The sequence below is a fragment of the Clinocottus analis genome, unplaced genomic scaffold, assembly GCF_023055335.1.
Source record: "Clinocottus analis isolate CAN_PGR_092001 unplaced genomic scaffold, fCliAna1.0.p SCAF_12, whole genome shotgun sequence".
In the NCBI taxonomy this organism is placed as follows: Eukaryota; Metazoa; Chordata; class Actinopteri; order Perciformes; family Cottidae; genus Clinocottus; species Clinocottus analis.
The window spans coordinates 9,175,340-9,202,868 of NW_027175843.1; the positions used below are offsets into that span (position 1 = coordinate 9,175,340).

The 27,529-nt window shown below is 41.6% G+C and overlaps 1 protein-coding gene across 1 annotated transcript; it reads right to left on the bottom strand.

Annotated features, from left to right (window-relative positions):
* Window positions 1-472: 472 nt before the first annotated feature.
* Window positions 473-19,005, bottom strand: LOC137782844 (vang-like protein 1). Its single transcript, XM_068572514.1, has 9 exons — window positions 18,846-19,005; window positions 14,032-14,280; window positions 12,641-12,809; window positions 7,053-7,481; window positions 6,746-6,921; window positions 5,896-6,029; window positions 3,475-3,625; window positions 2,619-2,853; window positions 473-2,320 (listed from the first exon to the last, which is right to left on the bottom strand). The coding sequence occupies exons 2-9, from the start codon at window positions 14,100-14,102 to the stop codon at window positions 2,060-2,062; spliced, it is 1,626 nt and encodes a 541-aa protein (XP_068428615.1). The 5' UTR covers window positions 14,103-14,280; window positions 18,846-19,005; the 3' UTR covers window positions 473-2,059.
* Between the last annotated feature and the right edge of the window lie 8,524 nt (window positions 19,006-27,529).

The window sequence follows — 27,529 nt, forward strand, 5'->3', positions numbered from 1 at the left end:
ACACATATTAACACATTTTCAGTCAATAGAGACCCCCCACACAGTGGAGAGGCAATAAAGGACAACATAATAAGAGCAAGCATCTGGACAGTAATGTCATGAGCAGGTCAACTGGTGAAATATGTAGTTCACTCCCAAATTGTATTACTGCTAATAATTTCATGCTACACCACCATAACCTGAAGTAATCACAGTCTATGATGCATATCCACCCCCAACAGATAACTTTCACATCATTGGTTTTTGTTTGGAGAGCAATCAAGACTCCAATAAAGTGATTGTTAATGACAATGCTCAGCTTGCTGCACTTTCCCTCAACAGCAGACACTGACTGCCAAGGAAACAAAACCAAATAATCCAGAACTCCGTTTTTTCACAAACAAGGCTGACTTTTCTTACAGAAATAAACCAAGTGACACACTCAATCATTATTACATAAAAATACAGCACTCAAATGCATTGAAAAGGTTGATACAAATATTTATTTCATTTTACAAATGTGACTTTGACACAGCTCCTGCGATTTGACATGTCATGTTGTATAAAAGAACACGAGGACAAAGAATTTGGAAAAGCAACCTTTTTTCGACCTTATGTTCCCTTTTCTTCTCATCTCCTAATTTTCTCCCTCTCACTCACTCACACACACACACACACACACACACACACACACACACACACACACGCACACACACACACACACACGACTGCACATGTATGCTGAGCACATCCGAACTATAACTGAGGCACATGTGTAGTCAATAACTATTTGCAACCATCAACACTCTAAAAACCTAAACAAATCTACACCATCAGTGACCACAGTAACACTTGGCCTCATAAATACAAAGGGTTTTTAAAATACAGATCAAATACTCACACAAATTTGATTGACGCACAGGACAGTACTGCTGTTCCAGTAGCCGTAGATAGGTGGCAGCAGTGAGCCACTGGGACAAAATACTGGAAGAAGAAATACTGACACTGGGTTGAGTTAATTTACACTTGATACAAACATTTGCCAGCATGAGATAAGTAATTATTAATTTTAATGAGAAATTTGGATGGACTTAAATCTCTCAATGTGTTAAATATTGTAAAATTGCCGAAGTAATATTCCTTTAGGTCATGCATTGTCTTATGCTGTAGGGTGTATAGTATGTGGATGGGTCTGTAATAAAACATATCATGATGAATCCAGGTGAGAAAAGGAGAATATGTTTTGGAATTAAACAACACAAAGGTCCTCCACATGAGTCTCAAACCCGTCCAAACATGAAGCCGACAAATAGCTCAGTGCATACCGCACACATTTAACTGTACATACATAATAAGAAGTCACATAAGTTTGTTCACAATCTATTACCTAGACCATCCATATACAGCTGTACCGTGGTTGGCTATGTGTCCCATAAATTCCAGTGATTTTGACATTTACAAACAGGTCTTCATGTATTTACAGTCCATTTATCTTCACAAATACAGACAAGGTAAAATAACTTCAACAAGGTAAAAAAAAAAACATTCAAGCAATGCAAAATTTAGATATAAAAAGTCTGGAGGGATAAAGTATATTCACATATAAATACTGTACATACATCTGTAATATGGGATATTTAAATAATTGTAGCTGAGACTGAAAAAAGAAAACTTTGTGTGAAAATAGTTGCGGGTTATATCAAATATCCTGGTAACTATAGTAACACTAATGAGAAAGAGTACACTACACTCAATACACACGTTTTTTTTTCCTAAATCAAACACACTCCTAAATCATAAACTCCCCTCCATTAAGGCTCACACTGACACATGCAAATAAAAGGAAGAACATTTATGAAGATTGTGCACAGAGGAACACCTGAAATGGATATTCTCTCCAATTTTCTGTCTTTTACTGCTTTCATGTCGACCGTGACAAAGACAAGGACACAAAGATACTCTATGTGAGGAAATGACATACACATAAGTAAAAAAAACTACAAAAAGTTATTCTTGAAAAATTCTGTTGAAAAATTGTAACAGTCCCGTCTGTCCAGATCAGGAGCACTGGTCCACTGTGTTAAACAGAGGTTTCTGATTGGAGCAGCAGTATAAACTTGTGAGACTTGGGGTCGATGTACTCCTCAGTCAGTCGAATGTACGGGATGCCCTTGATGGTCACAGCTAAGCTAAAGTCAAGACACTTCAGTAGGAACTCTGACCCCTCCTTTACGCCGCCGGTGACAGAAGCCTCGCTGACCAAAGTCCACTGGTCAGCCATCCAGCGCTCAGGGCCATACTGCAGGGTGGGACCAGGGGCCAGGTAGGCCTCAAGGAAGGCCTGGACACACAGACATAGCCAATGACACTCCTTGTTCACCAAGAGTATCACTTTTTGAACATTTATTTAATTTATTAGATGGTTATATTTCCAGTCGTCATTTGCATAATTCTGGCCACAATTTGTAATTGCAAAAACAAAATTATAATACTTTTAATTGTTGCGATCTGGAAAACCATGGAGGTTTCTCTTTTTGTGGAGGGGATTCATGTGGCTTGAAATATTAACAAAAAATTATATTGCGACGTGACAATATTTCAGTTGTCTAGACGAGAGAAAGGCTCAAAGCCAAACTCACCTTGGGAGTCATGTTATTGACAAGGCAGAAAGCGAGGTGCTTCTGGATGCTCTCCATGCTGTGGCAGTGCTGCCTCCTGGTGGTGCGGAGGTACTTCTGCAGGGCCCGAGCCATGGAGGGGAATATAGCCAGAGCGGCTTCACGCACATCCATGATGTCAGACGGTGTTGCACGCTCATCCTCTTTCTTCATCCGTCGGACATGAGTGAAGGCCTCCTCTACAGCCACTACCAGCCTGACAAATAGGTGACATACACACAGCAGTTAGCTCGCTGTCAGCTAGTGCAATTGTTGAGTTATTTTCATACATGGAAGACATAATACAGCTGGCTTCATCCAGTGTTTTTGTCCTTGCAGCTTTATTACTAGATAGTTATAGAAAGAGCCAACACATTTGAACTATTTTCAGCTATTGTAGCAATTTGGGGGATCTGATGGATCCCTACTTCTCACTTGTATATTTTAGAATAGTATAGAATATATAGTTTATATGACCAACTGCATCAATGAAAATCATAAACATGAGGAAGGGAAACTGCAGATTTGATTAAAAATGGTGTACAAGGGTTTTAACTTAACTGTTCTTCTGCCAAGAGAGGAAAACATTTTTAAAGACTAATCTGACAGTAGAGGAATCTCTACAACGCCTTAAAATTGGCAGATCACAGTGTGTCCTGGTTTTTTGCTGACTATTGTTTTAATACAGATATGAGAAATTATGAAGCCATCCTTAAAGAAGGCTAAATAAGACGTGCATTCAGACCGATCACATTTATGTACCGAGCTGCATGGCTGACGAAGTCTCCAGATCAGTGAGCTGCCCTCCCACATGATGACGCTTGTTCCTGTGACTCACCTGGCTCTACGTTTACGGACTCTTCTCTCATAGTCAGCCTCTTCGTAGTACAGCTCGTTGTGGGCGCTGTCTTTGCGTTTGGCGGCAGCTGTAACCATAGCTCGTGACTGATTCCCATTACTGGGCTGCGCTCCTGCCGTGTTCCCTGGGGCTGCACCAAAAGGGGAGGACAGAGGCAAATTGGCTGTATTAGTTTGAGCAGGATAAATAGCACCTGGCCTCACCACTTTCTCTGATTAATGGACTGTATCTCAATCTGAATCGTGGAGAGAAGAGGTCAGATGGGTGGACAGCTCCACTATGAATCAGCCTTTTCAGTATTACATCCATTGTATAGTTTGGAGAAATATTTGAGTCTTGTTCATCGGATCGTTGTTTCTTATCTGGGGCATCCTGCCAATTCATGTGTCTCAGTCACAGAGAATATTAATTATAGAACTGAGAAAAGACGAAAAAATTCCACTGGAAGCATCTATGCTTCTCTGATGCAGACACCTTTATATTACAGTGGAGATGAAATATTCATTATTTTACACTTCAAAGGCCATATTCCTCGTCTGATCTGTGAATTTAATGGTTAGTGACGATCTCATGAAGCTAATGGAGCTTGTACAGCAGTATATTATAGTTCCTGGGGTTTTATTGTGGGGGAGTAAGGTCTGGTACATATTAATGAAGATCAGAACAGGGTTATAGAGAGTAAACGCTCCAGGTCCCGTAAGGATATGAATCATTAATAATCTGATCTGCATACATGTGTTCATCTGTGTGTGCAGGTGAGAAAGATATGCTTAAAGTCACAATAAAATATGGATGAAAAACTATTTTACTGTATACTGTGGATAGAGTGCCATCAGAAAATTTGAACAGGAAGAATTGTAAATATTTTCCATTCACAAGCCTCTTTAAGTTTCTGGCCAACATATTAATGCTATGAGCAGAGCAATGTTGAGTGATTGTAAACAAGAAAGAGGGAGGGGGTAGTGGTTGAAGCGAGTGCTAAATGAAAAGAAAGAAGAGGGTTAGGGAGGATGGGAGTGAACACGAGGCGAGCTGGAGATGGGCTGAGCAGGAGGAAGGAAAGATGTGTGAGTATGTGAGGAATGAGCTTTACTCTGATGAATTATTTAAGGCCTGAAATTCCATGGCCCCCTAGAGGCCTCTGTGCTGCACTTTGATAGGGAGGGGGTTGGGTGGATGGAAGGTGCGATGAGGACAACATATCCCATACTGCATCCCTGCCATATATCATCAAGTCCACTGTGCTGTGTAGTAGGCAGGGATTTATGGGTCGTGAGTAGAGGAGCATTTTAACAGCAGGAAAGAGTGCAATATTTGACATTACACGGTGTGTGTGTGTGTGTGTGTGTGTGTGTGTGTGTGTGTGTGTGTCTGGGTGTGTGTGTATGAGTGTAGGGAGGCAATATATCAACAGTATTGTAGCGTCACAGTTGGAATTTGTGTGTGTTTGTGTGTGTGTGTGTTTGTGTATGTGTGTGTTTGTGTGTAGTAGTAGGAGTGCTTGCCGCGAATGCAATATATACACTAAGTCAGGGACGGAGGCTTCAGAGTGCTTTAATGATGGAGGGAACTGAACCGTGAAAATAGTGGCTTCCTGTGATGAAGAGTTGGGTGGAGTGATGTTGAGGACTTTTATCTGTACTTACTGTACAAAAGGTATTTTCTCAGTTTGTTTTTAAAAGCTGATAAGGAAAGAGATGGAGATGGAATAGCAAACATCACATGAAGAAAGCAGAAGGAACGAAGGTTTGTAGTAAACCAAGGTCCTGACATAAAAAGACAAGACTCGGATAGGATAGACGTCTCGATGAATCTGTTGCACAAAACTGTCTAGTTCCTGACTATCTAATTCGCTGGGTCAGAGTAGCGATATCAAACCGCTCAGCTCCATACAATCCAGCAGAAAACATTTCAACAGTTCCAAGGACTATTTCAATTCAGTGAAAAGGGTAACAAAAAAAACATTTCCGGAAACGTAAAATCTTAATACAGTGAAGTCCTGTAGCAGAGCTGAGAGGTGGCTGAGTGCATCTGCTACTCGTTAGTCAGGCTCTGGATATTTTTTTTGGGTAAACAGAAACTGCTGCCTATTTCAAACTGTCTCAGTACACAATATGCAATATTGTTAGAAAAACCCAAATTATGATTTATGCTTTCTAGCTATTTTGTCGTTTGGTGCCACTCGTCAGCAGGTGTGACTATCCTGTTACTATGAAAACAGGGGTCTCAGTTCAGCCTGAGGGTGGCGAACTCTTTAGGCTTAAAATAAATCGGTCTTTTTGCGTATGAGAAATTGTTTAGAGTAGACTAAGTAAAACTTGACCCTAGGAACTAATGAAATATCAACAGAAATCCTCTAAAATATAGAAGGTACTTCTTTGAAAAGAAGAGGTAACTAACCGTCCACGTTGTAGACCTTCAACCCGGCCAAGTGTTTGGCTGCGCGGTGTTTGGAGGCAGAGAGAAGGGCTGGGTTATGAAGTGGGAAGTCTCTGTAGTAATACTCCAAAATTGACAACGCAGCCTTTTGAATGCTGCAGGAGATGAAAGAAAGACAGAGAGGGTAAACTTGAATACAGAAGAAATACAATTTACATCACGGCTGATACTATCTGTGTTATTATACTGTTGATTCATTTACATTTTCTTTTAGCATTGCACTTCTATAACATTGTGATGATGACTTGTCGATGTGTGAAATCTTTTTGGAAGCGATGTTACATAATGTATCCTTTGTCTGTTTCTGCCTCCTGTCAAGGTTTAAATTTTCATGCAAATAAAAAAAACATAACATTTTTCACCTCATCACACAAACCGAATACAATTAACGCAGTTGTCTCATAGATATGTTGCAGTCTGTACTTGATCAGTACAGGAATAAAGACAGCCATAGGGCGAGTGCCTGTGTACACTTTGTCATCCCTTCTCTCAATTTCTAAAACAGCTTGGCTTGAGCCAACTAGACGAGGAGGATGATGAGTAACTCAATTACTGCCTGTGCCAATCTTCCTTGTGGATGATGGGATGTTACACACATGCTTCATCATTTACACACATGCTTTACCAGTGTATGACTATGACCAAGTGCCTGTGTGTGTGTGTGTGTGTGTGTGTGTGTGTGTGTGTGTTTGAGTGTGTGTGTGTGTGTGTGTTTGTGTGTGTAAATGTGTATTCTACAGATGGGTCATATTCACATGTATTTATAGTTTCTTCTTTAATCCTCCTACTTCACGAGGAACTATATACATACCTAAGCTGCCCTATGTTGTAGTGACGTGTCTCTCCGTCTGTCGACCGAAGGACACGTACGCTGTAGCAGGGCTGGAGGTGGCGGAGCTCCAGCAGCACCACGGCCAGGTAATGGACAAACAGCTGGGAGTCCACAAGGGACACAGCAAACTGGACAATGCCGTGGTAGTCCTCATCCTGCTTTGACACATGACTGGTGATTTTATTGTATTCCACCTATATTTAACCGTTATTAATACTAATACTAATCTAATTTTCAAGAGCAAGATCAGTAGCAACGACAAGTTACAGACACATCTCAAACCCACCTGTGCATCAAGGATCCGGACCCCAAAGAAGAGCCAATAAGACATGGTAAGCAGGAGTATAAGTGTGGTAAGAAAGGCGCGGTACACACACACTCTGGGCAGGCTTGCACGGCCTGGCTTGAGAAACAAGGCCCACATGGCCATGAGGAGGATGAGGAGCTTGAAGGCGATGGAGAGGAAAAGGCCCTCACAGGCCGCACCACAAGCCTGCAGCCTGTCTGGCCACATTACAGCTGGAAGAAGCAGGAAGGTCAGGGGAGTGGCCAGCACCAGCAGCCCAACACATAAGCCCACAGCCACAGGAAGATAACGTTGGAAGCCTTGGGTCCGATCATGCAATCCCTTCCCAAGTCCAACCACTTCTTCCTGGGAAATACTGAGCTCTGAGGTGCCTGTCACTGCGGTGGTGGTTTCCCCCCAGTTATCATCCTATGGTAGGAAAGATAGAAAGGTGAAGGAAGAGTATGTTACAAGCCATCGCTGTGTAGTTAGAGATATGGGATTGTCTATGTTGGCACTTTAAGGGTTGATTCACCTAAATTACACAAAAGAAACATTAAAAAAGGTCTCTTTAAAGCTGCATTAACTGAGGTTTTTGGCACTGTGGCATATTATCTTGCCTTATTAAGCAAACAAATCAGTTCCCTTTTCATACATCCATCACTGTGCAACGTGTAGGAATTCATAGGATGTCAGTTTGCTGAAAACCTACCTACCTTGAAAATATCAGGTATCATATAGCATGTGCAACAATGAGCAAAACTATCAGCATTCCTGGAAACCCCAACATTGTCATTTTTAAATGGATGCCAAAATAAACCAAGCAAAGTCTGAAACTAGAAAATCAAGTGGTAAATATAAACCTGCATTATTAATGCCTCAATTATGGTATTTTACGACGATTTTATGCACTGTTCACACAGCCTATTCTTTAAGCTATTCAAAGATGTTTCATTTTCCTGAAATGAGTTTTGCCTCATTATGACAGGTATTTAAAGTCCCATTGAAGTAACGCAAGCTGACAGGTTTGGGAGTGCTTAAAAAGCAAAAAAAAGATGCCAATATATGTGTGTACACGCATGCACATAGACACACGCACACGCGCGCGCACGCACGCACGCACGCACGCACGCACGCACGCACGCACGCACGCACGCACACACACACACACACACACACACACACACACACACACACACACTTTTTCTTCTTTTAGCCAGCAGGGGCATTTTTAGCATAAATATTTCCCAAGAAGAGCGATAGGGAGTATAAATGGATGACACAACTGCTCTAAAGAGTTTTTTTTGTATGTGCCTGTCAATAATTCAAGTAATTAGCAATTCATTACTCCCCACAGTGTCACCACATTATCATTATATCTCTCCAACTACGACCAATCACAGTAACAGCAGCTGCAGAGACAAGGATGAGGCCTAGAAAAAAAGACAAGCTGAACAGATAAGCCTTCAAGGCTTCACACACACACCTAAGCATATCAAACAGCATCTAAAGCCCAAGATAGAGCCACATGGACCAAATCCAGCTGCTGGGAAAGTGGTTAAATCTCACCGGTCTAGAGTGTGTTTTCCACTGTAAATTGTGCTTATTAAGAAGTTAATAAAATCTTTGCAGATTAAGTGAACACTGGTGCTGTTTGTGGAACGTGAAAAATGAAATTGAGGTGGCAATTGCATATATCCAATGACAAAAATGCAGCATGACCATGGTGCATAAATATGGATTCAGTCCTCCATTGCTGTTCATAGCTAATTAACTTCGCCATGCTGGAGGAGGGGATGCCAACAGGAGCCAGAAGATGAATGAGCAGGAGAAGGGGAGAGGGAGGGAAAGTGAGAGAGGGAGAGTGGCAGTAGTTTAAGGTGTGGAATATACGTAAGAAGGATCCAGAAGCAGCATTTCATTCTGGGTATCTGCCTGCTAGAGTAATATGTGAGGCCAGAGGTCAGCTAAGTGCAGTGTCAACTCCATTTAGTATCCAAGCTCATTTCTAGTCCTCTTTTAATCTTTTAACAGGGTCCAAGGCACAAGTGGGAATTCAAAAACAATATCCCATTAGACGTAATCATTCATCCATTTTGAGCTGCTTTTGACAGCATTTTATATTCATCAGTAGATAAAGTTTGTTTAGTTGACACTGTCTTCTAAAGCAAATTACATTTAATTCTTGCCCAATTATAGCCCTCTGTCCACATAATTCTATTTGTTTATCTCACCCAATAAATGTCCTTTAGAGTGGAAGGTGCATGTAATAATGTGGACAAATTGGATCTTTGCAATCATAAAATATCAATTTGGCTTCTCAGTAATTGAAGCTGGAATCATTGTTTGTGTAGGCAGTATTACTGAACCAATATCAGATCAGAACTGTACAGTTGTAATGTTACCTGACAACATACGCAGAAAAATATGCTTATAAGTAACAAAATCTTGAGTTGATTATAGAGCTCAATAGAAGCTAAAAGTCAGCAGAGAAACCAGAATGTTTGTGTCACTCATCACCAGATGTCAGCTCTGAGGCACAGTTTTGTTTTTTAGCCAGCTGAAAGAGGAGAAAGACATTTTATTTTCCTGTATTTAAAAAAAGAAATTGACCAAAATTGACACCTGGTTTGGTGCCGTAGGCATATATTAAAGTGTATTGCATATTAAAGAATAATTGTCAATGGTATTGTTAACACCAGTGCATTTTGCGACATACAGTACATACAAAGTCATTAAATAGGCACAGATGGTTTATACGCAGACAAGCATTCATACCAATGTGTCCTCTTGTGAAAGAAACAGTGTATCACTTACCGAGCTAATACACCGTTAAAACCAGCCATTAAATCTCAGTGGATTAATTCAAAGATTAACGCTCCACTAATCAGGCTTGATCTCTACATACAGTAAAGCGAGGAGAAAGAGTAGCTGAGAGAGAATAAAACGGAGAAGGGTTACAGAAGAGAGAGGGGGTAGCATGCTGCTGCTTGCTTGGCAGTCTTTTCATCTGGCAGGGGTGTATAAGGATTATGGTTAGGCCTGTTCCACTGTCCCAAAGCACAACAACACAACAACATACTGATTAACACCGTTCACACAGACTCACACAAAGACACACACCAAACAGTCTGCCAGCTACCAAACACAATAGCTTAGACCCGATGGCGGAGGTTAAAATGACATTTTTACATTGGTGTGTTTGCGAGCGTATTAATGACACTGTACTTGTGTTTGTGTTCAAGTGAGTAGGAGCCACTGGACAAAAACTAATGGTATTAGATTAAAATGTCTGGTAGGTTTCCTACAATTTACTCCATTCTTTTAATTGAGGTGGTTAGTTTTTATTACATAAAAAGCTGCAAGCGTAGTAGCTATGAGTAGGTGTGTGCGTACAACTATTCATTGAAAAGGGCAAAGAAGCAAAGTGTGATATGCGAAAAACAAATGTGCTTCTCCCCATACGCTTTGGTATTCCAAGAGCTAACATTGTGACTTGAATTCTCTGCCTTCTGGCACAGAATAACAACGTCTTACAAAGCAGCATTGGACAATCTCTCTATGACTCACAAACACACACACATGCACGCACGCCCACACGCCCACACACACACACACACACACACACACACACACACACACACACACACACACACACACACACACACACACACACACACACACAGGCTGTGGTCCAAGACCGTATCCTTATGTCATAGACATCCGTGTAAACACAGAGGATTATTCATATCAGCTTTCCCAAAAGTGGCATTTGGCTGGATGCTAAAGCTAATCTCAGTCTGTGGGAATGTCTCTCTGCACTGGAGCCCGTTAGTGTGACAGCACCTCTGCCATCTAACAGAGCTTGCCCCCCAAAAAAAGCTGGAGTGGACTTTGGTGATGGTAATGATGGTGCTGCTGCTGTTCTATTTGGACATATTTGTCTGAAGGGCGAATGTAATACAATGGCAGGTTACCTTACACTGCGGACAATGGACGTAAATTACAAGCTGACAATCACATGACATTGTGGAATGTGGCTGCCAGAAGGGAATGCAGAGCAGAGACAGCAAAAATAGGTCAGACCTCTCCAAAATTGTCAGAAAGTCTGGCTGAAGGCATGCCCGTATCATACTTACATTAAATAATATACTCTATGTGCAATAGTACATCTTTTCCAGGCAGCTTCAGATCTCATCACACAGACATGCATGCACGCACGAACGAACACACACACACACACACACACACACACACACACACACACACACGTACACACACACACATTCTTCTGTTCTCTTACACTCAAACCAACATACGCAATGATAAAATGTCTTTTCACTTTAGATTTCAAGTAGGTCAGAGCACATGTGAAGGTAGCCCAAGGCAGAGTTCGTTCTAAAGAGAAATAACAATTTTTCCCTTAATTTAGTTGTTTTTCCCAATTTTTGTTATTTTACTTTCATTGCAGCTCATCTGCATCACTGACATTCAGGGAAATACTTTTTTCTTACTAAGAGTTAGATGACAAGATTGATAAAAGTCTCCTATCTGTCTGCTAAATATGAAGCTGGAGCAAGGAGATAATTCACTTCCCATACAAACTGCATACAGCCTGACGCTGTCCAAAGCTATAGAAAAAACAGCTAGAAGCACCTTTTAAAGCGCACTAATCAACATGTTATATCCTGTTTGTTTAGTAATACATGAAAACAGGATGTAACAACACATTGCTGTTTTATTGGGGTTTATGTAGGTAATCGAACAGTGACAGCAGTGACTGCAGGAAGTTCTGCTTTTGGCAAAATAAATAGTCTGACACCCCATGTAAAACTACAACTTAGTTTTGTAGTGCAGATTATTAAACTAAATGATTAGAGGGTTTTGTAGGTGCTGGTATGTAGCTTTCTTTTTTCCCTTTTGGACAGAGCCAGGCGAGTTGTTTCCCCCTGTTTCCAGTCTTTAAGATAAGCTAAGCTAACCAGCTGCTGGCTATAGCAGACAAAAGGTGTAACCAATCTTCTTATCCAACTCAAAATAAGAACTGCATTAAATAATGGTCCCCATTTGAATGCATCTGTAATCTCTGAGGTATTGATTTAGCTACATATGTATCCTGTCTTTAAGCTGCATTATCATAGCATTTAGCTTCCCTGTGTTTACTTAAAAAAATATTTTACTTGCAGAGCTCAGCAAAATCAGCTTTATGGAATGACTGATATCAATTTGCTATGCTTTCAAAGCGATCATGCAGAGTTATACCCAGTATCACACACACAAACACACACAGACACACACACAGTAACACAATGTTGTCTGTATAAATCGGTCCAAGCCTACAAGATGGATGCTAATCCTCTGACCTATTTGATCCCTTGTCACCATTGTTATTATGTGTCAGGCGCTTTGGCAATGGGCAGCCAGCTGCTCGGAGGACGAGTTTATAAGGTCATTGAGCCAAGTTCATACTGTAGATGGATTACTGGCCCTTCCATATTTTTTTTTGAAGGAATAAATGACCTCTTTAAAAAAACAGTCATCTTTGCGGGATGATTAGCAGTTCTGTGTACACTTCCATTTAAAAATACCTGGGCCTCATCTTCCTGTTCTGCTGTTGGTGTGGGTTCTCCTGGCAGCGGCTCTCCATTGTGAATGGGGGAGTCTTGGGAGGGCGTGTCAGGGGGGTTGATGACGACGGACCTCTCAGAGCGAACGCTGTCTTTACTGCTAGCCTTGTGCCGCTCACGGCTTCGATCGCTGAAGTTGAACAAACAGACACAAGAGGAATATAGACACAGGAATTTAAGATCATCAACACATATTCTCATGTGGTTGTATACTTATTATTGATAAATTTGTTAATTATTTTCTTGAATAATAATTTTGGCAATAAATAGTGTTGGAAAACAATTCCAACTACCCTGTCTGAAAATTCTCATACATGCAAAGCTCAAACCACCAAATGTTTGCTTGAGATATGACCAAAGAATTAAACATTAAAATATCTCCAGATACATTTTTTATCGATCAAAAAAACATAATTAATTAATCATTGAAATTATTTTTTATGCACAAAATCAAAAAAATACTCAAACACAAAAACACACTATACAAGAGCTGACACAAACAGACCAAAAGTGTCAAGGTTGAGTTGTTTCCTGTTTTATTTTGTAGTTTGTCTGTTTTCTCTGTCTCCCTGATTGATTGTGTCTTTGTTTCATTCTGTTCACCTCTCCTCAGCCACTCCCATGTGTGTCCCCTGATTGTTTATGCACCACACCTGGGTTTCCCCTCTGCTATGTATATACCTTTCTGTTTTCGTCTGTCAGGTCGTCATATGTAATTTACAGTTCATCATTCAGTACCGGTGTGAATTGTGTTAAGTGTCCTGCTGTTTTTGGTTCCTGGTTTTTGTTTGTCTGTTTATTGGACTAGTAAAGTGCCTTTGTTTTGGACCCTGCCTTCTGTCGTCTTCTTCTGCACGTGACTCCTCTGATTCTGCCACATTCGGTCATGAAAAAAAGATTAATCGACATAAGGACAATAACAAACTACTCAATAGTTAGCTGCAGCCCTATAGGACAAAATACTGGTGGAAAAGGGCCGTAAATCAATATGCCGGAGTGGACGGAACAGTACTCCAATAATTCTCTTATTTGCAGAAGAGGCCGTGTAAATCAGTGAAATAGGCTAGAGTCACTCAGCTGTGATGACCCTAATCCACAAGCTCTGTCTGTCTCACTCTCTTGCTTCTCACTTTTCTGACTCTCCCTGACTTTGATTCATTTGGCTACAACAAAACACAACCAAACTGAAGACGAACACATCAAACTCAATGTGCACTGAAGTAATAAACATACATGCAATAGCAGAAACTGCTAAGAGAGACGCAGCTTGTGATCAAGCAGAAATCTGTGTAACGAAGGAATAAATGGACGGATGCACAGTCGAGAAGAAGGCGGCCGGACAAGAGACATACCCGTGTCGGTTTGATCTCCCTGAGCGGCTGGAGTGATAGGAGTAGCCTGAGTGGGTCGACTCAGTGTCCATCCCAACGCAGGTCAAAGTCAGTAATTGGCCGAAGGGACGAGGAGTAATTGTTGTGTGGCAGAGAGGGTAAGTTGGTAGCGGTACTCAGGAGGAGGAATGGGTTGCTATAGAGAGGGGCCTCAGGATTTCCCAGCGACAGACAACTATCCCAGATAGCTGCTTCAGTGGCCACATTGACCTGCAAGAGAAGAGATGGAGGGTAATAAGCTTGCATCAAAATATGCAATGTTAACAAATAATGCATGAGATCAGTGGTCCTCAAATGGGAATGCTAGTACCCTTGAGGGTACTTGAATGCATCCCAGGGAGTACTTGATATTTAAAATAAATATATTCAGTTAATTAAAAAAAAAAAAAAAGTGTATGTTCTTAAACTGATACTCATTCAATGTATTTCAAATAAGACTAGAATGACAGGTCATCAAATTATTAGAGCCATCGTCCATCTGTATTATCTGTGCTGTAGCAGATAGACACATATTATTTATCCCGAATCTATGGACCTGCTTTCAGAATCTGCTCCGAACTCAAAACTACATTCTTGTTCTATTCACACTGGGCTTGAAATCCTTTACAAGACAAACTTTATTTGGTAAATAAAGGCAAAACCGGGCATTAAAATGCCACATTTACACGTTTTATAAAGAATGTCACCGTTTTAAAATAGCCACGCTCGCTTTGTTAAGCCTCTTGTGTTTTATGTAACTGTGTCTTAATGATGCCATTTTTGGCTCAGTTCCTCTTGTAAAACAAATAATTAAATCTCAGGAGACTTCAATAAAGATTAAATTAACAATGACATCATAATCCCACAAACATACTGCAGGAGCTCTCAGTATGTGAGAACTAACTCCATGTTACAATTCTTGTTTCAGTCATCACGGGGATCAGACTCACGTCTTGGGCCTGAACACCCACTGTGTGATGCATGAGGATGTCTCAGGTCGTCACCGTGCTTGACCGTTCATTTAACCTCAATCTACTGTCTCCCAGACCTGTCTGTCTGTTGTCCTGGCAAGCATGTTCCCATCACCATCTCCAGCCCAGTGTCACTTTACTAACCTGGATTGCCCCCCCCCCCCTCCCCAATCCTGTCATTTACAAGCCATTTGTCGCCTCTGGAGCCAATGGTGAATATAAAGAGTAAAAGCAGCCCATTCAGCATATTGTTATGTGAATCCATGCAGCTGCATGCTATGAAAATAAAATGATGGTGAGAAAAGTGTAGCTGATTACCATTAAGATGATACAGACAGGGTTGAACGTTTTTCTCTCTTTTCAGAACCCATAAAGAGAAATGTGGGCGGTGCACATGAGAAACCACTTACTTTCCATTCAGGATTGTCACACACTGCATATATTATGCAATACAATTACCACTGTCTGGATTACATTGGCCAAACAAAAGATAAAATTAGCAAATGATGGTGTGGTGACAAAAAAGTAGTAGTTAATAATAGTTTCATCAAAAGTGAACAGAGCACCAATTTCCATTGACACAGACACAGCATGTGATGAACAAGGCAGAGCTGTGTATCTAAGCAGGACTTCAATAAATAGTGTACTTAAACATAGCACTCAACATCAAAGATGATGTTATACATCAATTTTTAAAAGCAAAGCAGAGTTTAGAAAGAGGAAATCGCTCATCTCTAACCCACATCTGGAGCGTCCACTGTTGCCTTGGCAACACCGGAGGCAGGAGGCCCCATCTAGGAGCAATAATCAATCACCCCTGCTAGGGGTAAATTTGTGTTATGCATCTAGACGAGAGTGAGGGTGTGTGTGTGTGTGTTTGGCACAGTGAGAGGGCACAAAGAGCAAACAATGGCTTCTCATCGCACCCAGCGCCCATATGGTTAAATGAATGAGGCAATGATTTGAATAAAAGCTGTTAACCCCCTGAGTGCGGATCTCTGAGTGTGTGGCAGTGGTATGTGGGCCAAGATGATGATTCCTCTGAGAAGTCACTCATCCACGAGACGGGCCTGTAGAGGCATAGTGAACCAGGCCATGTGGAAAATCGCAGCCGCAGGGAAAGACAAACTATCAGTTACAAACCAACGGATGACTATATGAATAAAAGATAACAAGGCGCATCAGAGCTAAACGGGCTGTGCGCTTGTTCTGAGTTGGCCCATCCAAAAATGTAGTAGTCCTCTGTGGTTCACGGATTCTCTATGGAGAGGTATAGTTGCTTTGCTGCAGACCGTTCTGGTTGGCTGCACCAAGAACAGGTTCACAAGGGCAGAAAGTGACACTAATGTAAAACTAACACTCGTTAATGTGTTTTTTTTAGTGATGGAGAGTGGGGGCTACTGTAACTACTGTAACTACATGGATTCAGAGCTACAGACACCCGTGGTATGATGCACCCGTTTGTTCTTTATTTGATATATCCTAAAGAGAGAATGCAAACAGACTGCACTATTGAAACAAATATCCACCAGTAAGATCTGATGGATAAGGTTTTTTGTAGCATTTGCCCCACCGATCCAACTCATCATTTAATAATACACATACAAATGACAATTTGCTTCGGCCTCCAAAAGGGTCAGAGAAAGAGAGATGTGGAATTTGCGATTGCATTAAATACCCAATACAGAAATGCTAGCACCCCAAATGACACAGATCAGCCTCGTAGCTCATCCAGAGCACATGCTGAGGCCTGGTTACCAAGCATCTGTGCCCTTCTTCACAACCATTAGCCCTTGTGCCTTCCTTCCTTCATGTGCACCCTGCACTAGTGGCATTATGCCATAATCTGCAGATGCAGCAGCCCGTGGTCTGCTGTGTTAGTTAATTTCCTATATCATTCATTCGTTGTTACTAACTGATAACCATGCAATATCGTTGTGACAGCACAAGGTTACATCTTTAAATCCCTTGTTTTGTCCCAACCGCCAAGACTCAATTTACTATCACATGAGATAAATAGTCACACAAATGTTGACGTTTTGACAAATTGCTTCAGCTGTATATGTTTGTTGTCTAATAAAACACATTCTTTAAAAGTGGCAAATACAACACACACACACACACACACACACGCAAGCACACACACACACACACACACACACACACACACACACACACACACACACACACACACACACACACACACACACACACACACACGTGAGTAAAATAGTTGAGTAAGCTGGGTAAGACCTCTTTGAAATCAAACAATGGGTGACACTGTGTGTGCAAGTGTTATTTCTTGTAATAACAATCTCCAATCACTCCATGGACTTCGGATAACCCATAGAAACAGCTGCTGATTAACACATCGTAACATCACTGTTAACTGAGTAAAATCACACAAATGCAGCCAAAGATGCGTAGACATGAAACCCCAATGGAAATTATTTTGTGGGCCTCACCACAGGGACATATGATGTCATTTGGGACTTATTTCACGAGTATTTTCCTTCTATTGTTTGCTCTACGACTCTGACATTTGAATCTCGGCACAAAGGTATTTGTCAGATATGTGAAGAGAGAAAACTTGTGACCTTTGAGTGACTAGAGAGCTTCTGCTACTCCCACCCTGCTGTTCACACACACACACACACACACACACACACACACACACACACACACACACACACACACACACACACACACACAGTAAAAGGAGAACGTTAAGACCTGACACAGTACTCTGGAATGCAAACTTCCCTCTCCCCTGGTCCGTTCATGTGGAACTAAAGAAAAGTACAGCAGGAGAGGCAGTGCGGTAGAGAGAGCGATAACTAAATACATTCCCACCTTAAGAAAGTGCTTTTGTGCTGTAAATACACTTCTGTACACTGCTCTAAAATGCACCATGTATTACAGCGGGCTATCCAAGCGTAGCAGGATCCTAACACACCTTAGTAGCCTAAAGGCAGCTCCACTTTTCAATACACTTGTAGCAGTCTGTCCTGCCAGCCAGAAAATAACATGGTTTAAAAGAGAGCAATGACAAGAGCCTTGCTGACAACACTTTCTTTTGATCATTCATGGCAAGAATGGCTTCCAGGGGATGAGTCATCTAGTCAAGGGGTTCCCATACCTTCAAAGTGCCCTTACACCTCTGTGCTCAGGACCTATCAGCAATAAACAATAATACATGGCTGCAGGTGAAGCACATTTTCACTGCAGCATTATGATTTTGAGATACTGGTAAAGACAGCACAGGCAGTGTCAGAGGAGGCACGTGAGGCGATATCAGTCATAGTAACACATCATCCAGCTGTGCACAGTGTGCTCTTCAGGCAGCTGATGCTGATGGCGACACACACCATCACCCTGCAGCAGCGGCTTAATACGCCCTTTATTTTACAGGCTCTTGGGTCTGAAAGAGAGGGCGAAGGATGTGATGTTACGTCTCTATTACACAGATGCAGTCTCGGTTACAATATATCTGGTTTCAGTCACATCCTGAACATCAGTAACCACAGCAGATTATTAACTATCACATAAAGTGCATGCATTACGTTGGGTCTGATGTGTCTGAGGCACCGGGCAGTGTCTAAATAAAAAGGCAAATGCAGCCTACGATGGTAGCTCAACATAAATATATGCAAAAAGGACCAAAGGCTGCAGGTCTGATGAAAAGGAAACCATTTTTTTTTCCACGACGGCAGCATTGAACTTCATCATTCATTCCTGCGAGGGGCTGCGTGTGTCTCAGGCGTTTGGGAAGAATGTACCCAGTGAAATGAACGCAACATAAAGACAACACATTAATTTACCTACCTTTTGTGTGTCAGACGCGTGCCATATTCCTCTCTGGCGTCTCGGTATCAGTGTTCCGGTGAATCTGGCGCTCTGCGCTGCTGCTGAGGCGCGTCTGTGCTGCACTGACAGGGGCAGCTCCCTCATACGATCCTGGCCATTGTGGTTAGCAGTACCAGAAAGGGAGAGGCAGCATGGAGGTACAGCACACTACAAGTGCATTCAAACCAGTATTTTCAGCTGTAGCCCACAAGGGGTCGTCCTTTACGACAGACTTCGACCTACAAAGCAGGAAGTTGTTCCATATGAATCAAATAATAAAATCACCCTCCCTTCAAAAATTTGGTTTTCTTCATCGTTACTTCTGTTTGAACTTCACACAGAATGACGCATGTTTGCCTCACACCTACTGTAGAGACCAATGCGGTCCAATAAAGTGGGATGTGGAAACATGAAAGCACAGATCACATACGTTGAGCATTAACTTTTCAGTTTAGTAGAAGACATCTTGCACCCAGCTGTAAAACTTCTGAAAGTTGCATATTCAGTGAGGGAGAACCAGAATATGTCATTTGTTTTAGTTTGTTGGTACTTCATTGAACTTTCTCTGTAAAGAAAAAGCTAAAAAAAAACAAAAAAAAAACTTAATGAGCATATTTTTAGTGTACATATACTGTTGCAAGTGCACCAATATCCAAGATCATCAGGTTCACAGGTTCTATTTTGTGGGGATTGTAAATTATTTGGGAAAAGCTGTGTTTGCAGGACTAAACCAGAGTCTAACGCGATAAATGAAGGGCTTGGGTCCAGCTTCAATGCCTGTTCTTGAGGCAAGTGTCATCCTCGAACTATAATTCATAGAGGTTTTGGTGTCAAACGGACACCAAAACAGAGACAAAATGTTGAGGAAAGAGGCAGTTTTCACTACATGCACACATGAAAAAAGGGCAACGGAAATCCATAACAGCTGGTAAGATAACAACAAAAAGATGAATATAAGTGATAAACAAATACAGCAGCATTGAGTTTATTCCTGACATTCATGACTGCAGCTGACACAATAATCTCACCCCACTGTTTACTTAGTAACTGTTCTCAAGCTTTTGATGATATCTTTAACAGATCAATTCACTATCATTATGCACAGTTTAATTAGATGAAATGAACAATACTTGTGTTTGAACAACTACAATTTTATAACAACTGAACTCTATCTGCTGACAAATCTCATGTGATATGATCGAAAGCTCCAGAACAGCTTCTAAAAGCAAATAAAGCAGTGTTTTTATTTGCTCAAGACATAAACATAACACACAACTTGGCTTGGGTGGTGGTTACACGTATAAAGGTAAACATGCCCCTACAGTTGTCTGAAATACATTTGAAGGAAAGGCAACATGTGCAGTATGTCTTAATAGAGGATTAATCTCCATCAGAGGGTAGTGCTGCTCCTTCCAAACAGTCAGTGGTGTGTGTTAGAGCTGTATGCAGACTTAAATAGCTTACAGTTCTTGCCTAGTTTTAGTATTTGACCCACTTTGGCAAAAACTACATAGAATACGAATAACCATCAATGTATTGCCTGTACAGCTTCCACTGCTTCATTTATCTTAACATCTGATGTTAGGCTTGGCCTGTCCTCCTCTCTTCCCAACATATTGTATCCGGTGTGTAGACCAAGTGTGTAGTGTGTGGGCTGTGCAGTGTGCAGACAAAGGGTTGTCACTCTTACTGCTGGAGTGGACATGAACAATACCTCAACCCCCTTGGGCCACATTACACCGCAGAGACTCGCATAAAGGGATGACAGAGGGAGCACTGACGGCTTCTGACTAATGGAGAGAAAAGTCAAAGGGACACGCAAGAGTTTGTATCCATTGCCTGATCTTGAAAGAAAACATAAAAGCCATATTTGGGGAATTTGCAAAGCAGGGCATAATGTAAAAAACACACACAGAAGAACCACACATGATAGTCTAAAGGACTGCTTTGCTTTGATATTTGATATTTTGGGTTAAAGTTACAGAAATCCAAGTTAATCAAATCATGTTGGCATTCATCCCAAAACAGTGAAACAAATGGTGTATGGTATACATTTACCTTTCTCATACACATACCTTTTTTTAATGCATGTCCACTTGTGTGCTTTTGTGTCCAGAGAGGAAGGAGACAGATGGTTGCAATATTTTTTGGTTTGTCTGGAAAAACACATGCCCTATCCAGAGGGAGAGAAACCAAAAAAAATACCAAGACTTCACCAATGTGGTAGAAGAACAGTTTATGTTTATAGCTTCCCTTTATGAATTCACTTTAAAGGAATAGAGCTACAAAACAAGCTTGTAAGATGAAATATAATAAAACATTCAAATAAGAATCATGGGTTCAGACATATTGTAAGATGACTATAAACAGTATCAAAGCATCAGAACTGCTACAAGCAAGCGTCACTTCTCCAACTCCGACCCCAGACGCATGTGGCAGGGCATCCAGGCCATCACCGACTATAAACCCAGCAACCTCACACCCACAGCCACAGATATCGCCTTCCTAAACTAGCTTAACAACTTCGGAGTCACCGCCACCAAAACAACACTCCCAGCAGACCACCAGCCCACCACACTCTCCTTCACTGCTGTCCATACAGCACTAAGCCGGATCAACGCGTGCAAGGCTGCTGGACCTGACGGTATTCCTGGATGGGTGCTTAAGGCACCCATCATTAGGGAACAGCTCACGGGGATCTTCAGGGACATTTTCAACCTGTCCCTTGCCCAAGCAGCTGTCCCAATATGCTTTAAAGCTAAATCCGTCGTACCGGTGACTCTCTAAACATTCTAAGCCGATGGGCCTCAATGACTACCGCTTTGTAGCGCTCACACCCATCTGAAGACAGCTGAAAGACTCCCTCCCAACCATACTGGACCCACTCCAGTTTGTCTACTACAGCAATAGGAGCATAGATGATGCAGTCTCCACAGTACTGCACTCTGTGCTCACACACCTGCATAACACCAACACCTCCACGCGATTGCTGTTCGCTGACTTCAGCTCAGGTTTAAACACTGTCATCCCCTCCAAGCTAATCACTAAACTTGGAAACCTGGGCACCAACACCTCCCTCTGTAACTGGATTTTGGACTTCCTGACTAACAGACCACAACATGTTAGGTCAGGCCACACTTGCTCTACCACCGTATCACTCAGCACTGGTGTGCCACAGGGCTGTGTGCTCAGCCCATTCCTCTACTCCCTCTTCACCTATGACTGCAAACCTGTGCATAGATCCAACTCCATCATTAAGTTCGCAGACGACACCATGGTGATTGGTCTCATCACTAACAACGACGAGACAGCCTCCAGGAAAGAAATACAGCACCTGGCCACACGGTAAGCCAAAAATAACTTGCTCCTAAACACCAGCAAAACCAAGGAGCTCATCGTGGACTTCAGGAAGGAGAAAAGAAGCATACCTGCACCCATTCACATCAATGGGATGGACGTTGAGTGTGTCCCTAGCTTCAAGTTCCTGGTGACTCACATCTCGGAAGACCTGTCCTGGACCACCAACACCTCCAGCCTGGTCAAGAAAGCGAACCAGCACCTCTTTTTTCTGAGGACACTGAGGAAAAACCATCTGTCCTCAACAATACTGGTGAACTTTTACCGCTGTGTGATCGAGAGCATCCTAACCAACTGTGTCAGAGTCTGGGAGCTGCTCTGTTGCAGAGTCCAAGGGACTGCAGCGGGTGGTGAAGACTGCCCAACGCATCACAGGAACTCCAGTTCCAGCCATCGAGGAAGTCTAGAGAAAACACTGTCCGCATCGAGCTCGCATCATTCTTAAAGATGCCTCCCACCCCGCACACGGACTGTTCTCCACCCTGCTCTTAGGCAGACTCTCCAGGTGTCTCCGGACAAGACCAGCAGACTGAGGAACAGTTTATTCCCCAGAGCTGTGTCCTTATTGAACTCTGCCCCATGCCCAATGCTGACCCACCCCCTCACACTCTCCAAACATCACCACTCTCAAACCCCTCAACTCGTCTCACCCCTCCTTCCCCTCCGTCCCCACACTGATCAAAGGCTGTACACCTGCACTCTAACACTTCAAACCTTACACGAGTCTAGTAACATTAGGCAGCTACTGTTTATTGTTATGCACTATTTAATGTTCACTCAACTAATCATTTGCCTTTGTAAATTATGTTTATAGTTTCTGCTTATAGTCTACCTACATTTAATACACACATCATCCTGTATAATACAGAATTAAAAAATCTGTAAATTGCGTAATTATATATTCAGTTCCACTTTAAATGCTAACTTATTCTCTGTACATATTAACACTTACTACTATTGCACTTCTGGTTGGATGCTAAACTGCATTTCGTTTCTTTTAAATATTTACACTGTCCCAGTTTCATTTCAACTACAACTCAATCACACAAGCACACACACATCCAGTAGACTATCTTTTGTGTAGCTTAAATACATATATTTACAAAGTGGTGCACACAGAAAAGTCACGTAACTGGCAACGCGTTTACGTTCCCAAAAATATATATTGCTATCGATATCCAGAAGTTCTGCCTCAGTCCATCCTCCTGCTGGTTCTCCTAAACATCCAGCACGTGGTTGAGGTAGGAGATGTAACACATTGCAAGTTGCAGGATCTCAATCTTGGACAACTTTTTGTCTGGTGGGAGTGTTGGGAGTAGCTTTCTCAGTTCTGCAAAGGCCACGTTAAAAGACACTACGCGGACGCGCTCCCTGGTGGCGTGCGCAGATCGATACTTAGCGGTCGCGCGCCTCCTCCGCCTCTTCTCCTCCCTGCTGAGGGCGGGGACGTGCGCGGACAGCGCCTTGCAGTTATAGTCCTCGAGATCGGCTGGCATGAACCCACACTGTACATTGAAAGTGTTTAGAATAGTCACTGTGTCCGTTTGTCCCCAGGGCAGGCTGGACTCGAGCTGGTCAGGATTGAGCATCATTCTTCTGTCCTCAGACTGGAAGGACTCTAAAGAAAAGTAGAATTAGAAATTCAACGACTAATTGCTCCCGGGAACTGAGACAAATACAATGTCCAAAGATAGGCACCGATGGTTATTCAGACACAGACATTTGCGAGTTGAAGAGAGTCATTTTTGAACATTAGGATTAACCACTAGATTCAGATTAGCTGTAAACTACGATCGACAACATTAGGATATATGATATTTTGATATTATATATAAGGACCCCGAAATTTGAGACATTTATGGCGTTCCCTAGTGGAGGATCTGTTGCTTGCAGAGACCGGTGCTGTCCGAGGTACTGGAACAATATCAAGACTATAAAACAATTGCGACTTATGAAATCATTTACGATTATTGAAGTTTCATCCATTCGAAAAACATGATATTATATTCTGGCATGTGAGCTTTAATTTCACGTATTTGTTAAATTAAGGAAAATACTTTTTTTAAATTAAAAACATAACTCAAATTATATAAAACATATATTTATTTTAGCTCTGAGCTTCTTATTTAGCAGATTTTCTTTCGATTTTGGAACAGCAGGAGTACTTTAAAGGTATTTGTTTGCAACGAGCTGAGTCTATATTAAGAACATCAAACCTCTGAAACTGCGCTGCAGAGCAAATGTTTCGTAGAAGTGCAGTAGCTACATGCCATTTTAACTTACCTTGTACATTCAAAAACAACAGAGCAAACTGACACAAAAGCCTCACATTAAAAAAGCAGCATCCCAGACCCAATGAAGAGTCAATGCAGCAGCAACACGTAAAAGTATCTTCCCAACAGCCTCTATGCTGTTTTTCTTCATTTTTTTTTACGATGTTGAGTAAAGTGAAAATGCTGGTGACCGTAAGGGATGGAAAAAAAAACTCCATAGTCCCTCCTGTCCTCCTTTCTGTCCGTCATATTGTCAGGTGCATCACATCAAACAGTCAGGCATGTTGATCTGCCCGTTTCCCCCATCAAACCTCTGCTGGTTGCGCACAAGATAACACATCCAGATTTAAGGTGAAAAAAGAAGAAGTGATGACATAGCAGAATAACGCATGTTGTTGTGAACCTCGAGCTTTCACTTTCAACTGTTATTCTTATTCCGACATGCGTACAGATTAACTTTGAGGCGCAGCACGTTTCATTCAAAATCTTACAACCCAGGGAAATGTATTATCACCCTTGTTGTCGATACACGTTAATTGATTATAGTCTACGAGACGTGACACTGCTTCCAATGACGTCATATTCCCCCTTGGATCCTGTAAGTATAAAGTCAAGTGAGCACTTTGGGCCGGTTTTTCAAATTTTTTAATCTGGACTAAACTGATTCAGATTTGGAAATCTCTTTTTCTCCTACCCAGGATAATGTAATCCATTTGATTTTCATGCTGTTTTTTTTTTAAACAAACAATATTGAAAACAGGCACTCCGCTCATCTGAGACCTACAACAAATAAATACATACTTTACTCACAAATACATTATGGATGTGGGCTGCACGGTGGTGCACTGACGCCTCACAGCAGGCGGGTCTGGGGTTCGGATCCCGGTCTGGGCGTGGTTCGGATACTGGTCTGGCAGGTCCCTCTGCGTGGAGTTTGCATGTTCTCCCCGTGTCAGTGTGGGTTCTCTCTGGCTTCCTCCCACAGTCCAAAGACATGCAGCGTAAGTTAATTGGACTCTAAATTGCCCGTAGGTGTGAATGTCTGTCTGTATGTCTGCCCTGTGATGGACTGGTGACTTGTCCAGGGTGTATCCTGCCTTTGCCCATTGACAGCTGGGATTGGCTCCAGCGACCCTAAAAGAGGATAAGTGGTTAGGAAAATGGAATGGATGGACATTATGGATGTTTCAAACAAAGATTTATTGAACTGGCAAGAATAAGATGTTCCTCTGCTAGATGTATTTGTCTCTTTTTGCAGAAGTACCTTGTATCTTTCTGCTTTGAGCCTCTCTCTGGGGGTCTTGTGGGAACTAGGCCTTCTGGCTCCACATGTGATTGACCTCCCTCGATTACAGGGCTGAGATTAAGAATTAATTCAAGTGAAATTGATTAAATTGATGAATAAATATAAATACTGTAAAATGTATGCTATAAATGTTGTATTATTTAACTAACCACTTTTAGTTACCTAGTTTTATTACTGATATCCACCATGAATCCATCCGCCTGCTGGGATGAGATTAATCCTGATTTTTGGGATCAAAATGACCAACCATGAAGTTTTGAGAAACCCAAACTCAAGGGTTGATCCAACAAGATTGGAATACGTGATCCAATTCAAATTCTGAATCCTTTTTTTCTTTTGAAAAAGCCATTTTCAAGATTCGATCCAATCCGATAGCCGTAATCCGATCAGATTACTTTTGAAAAACCGGCTCCTGTATCTAAATAGAAAAAAACAACTGTAGTTTAGTCTCTTTGCCAAAACAAAAATGTCCTCCGCCTATATTGTCCATTAAAATGTTCAGAAACAATGAGAGCTAAATGCAACAACTGTGTCATATGAAGATTTGGCTGGTGATGAGTATTAAAAACTCAATAAAATAGAAGATTACAGATACCGGGAATCTGTAAAAAAATCGGTTTGGTCATAGGCTGTAAATCTCATCACAGTACATTATTTTCAATTTGCAGTACTTTAATTGGCCCAGTGCTGATGGGCTACAGGGTTTGGAGAAGAAGGATGAGGATATCAAACAGTTAGCAAGGAAATGGACACAGACTTTAATAAGACAGAGAGTTTAATAATTATTTGTTTGACTGTTGCCTGCTTCCGTTCTGTAAATGTGTCGCGTATTGCCATGATGTGTACAGTATATCTGATTCCTTTACTGCTAATGTAGATCACTTGAGAGCAATTGAGTTGTTGCTTCGGCTTGTCTCCTTTGCTTAATACTACATTCAATGAGTCTAGTAATTGTTAAACCCATCGTTGCTACAATCGTTAGTAAGTTTAACCTGCGATATGGCCAGGTTGTCAGTGTAGTCTTGGTGTCATACCTGAGGGATATCATTCTTGATAATGGCATTAACTGTTTGCCATTCCCTGTAATGGGATTATTCTAGGTAGCAGTCACCATTGTGGCAATGACAGTTTTTCTATGTATAAAGGTGCTTACTTTTACCTTTATACTAAGATCCAAGAAAAAATTCATTGGAAGTTCCACATTTAGACTAACCAATTTAAGTTCCTTGGGTTGTGACCTTAATGTGCTGTGCCTTAATGCTAATCTGTGCACATGTAGGACTGGGGATGAAAGCTTAACTTCAGCCTGCCGTGGTGTTTGCACCAGCTTTGTTAAATCAGGATGTTCTTGTGCACAACCGGGCAGGGTTGTGAGAAACTGGCAGAACAAGCCATGTGTCTTTTACTGAAGGATGTGATGCACCTGACAATATGACAGAGGTCAGTTTCTTTTAATCAATCAAAAACTAAAGAAACTTTTACGTGATATGAACCCAGACCTTTATATTTGAATCATGACATTGTAAATGCAGCAAAAACTCAAAGCGTCAATAGTCAGTTTTTATTTCCCATCACAATACAGAAACCCCACTGTCTTTAGACTCCAGCTTAACATTGTATTTGCTGTTCATGAGCTAATTAGTTTATTAATATCTATCCAGATGAGTTTTGAAAGGTGATTTACTGGCAGGCAACAATTAGAGGAAGCAAACTTCAGACAAAGTATG

What these genes read in the sequence shown, in the direction of transcription:
- LOC137782844 (XM_068572514.1), bottom strand. Translation starts at nt 14,102, where the DNA reads ATGGACACTGAGTCGACCCACTCAGGCTACTCCTATCACTCCAGCCGC. An exon ending in GGGAGATCAAACCGACACGG is followed by an intron (nt 12,810 to 14,031) that starts GTATGTCTCTTG and finishes GTTCAACTTCAG; the next exon opens with CGATCGAAGCCGTGAGCGGC. An exon ending in TCCGGATCCTTGATGCACAG is followed by an intron (nt 6,922 to 7,052) that starts GTGGGTTTGAGA and finishes GTGTCAAAGCAG; the next exon opens with GATGAGGACTACCACGGCAT.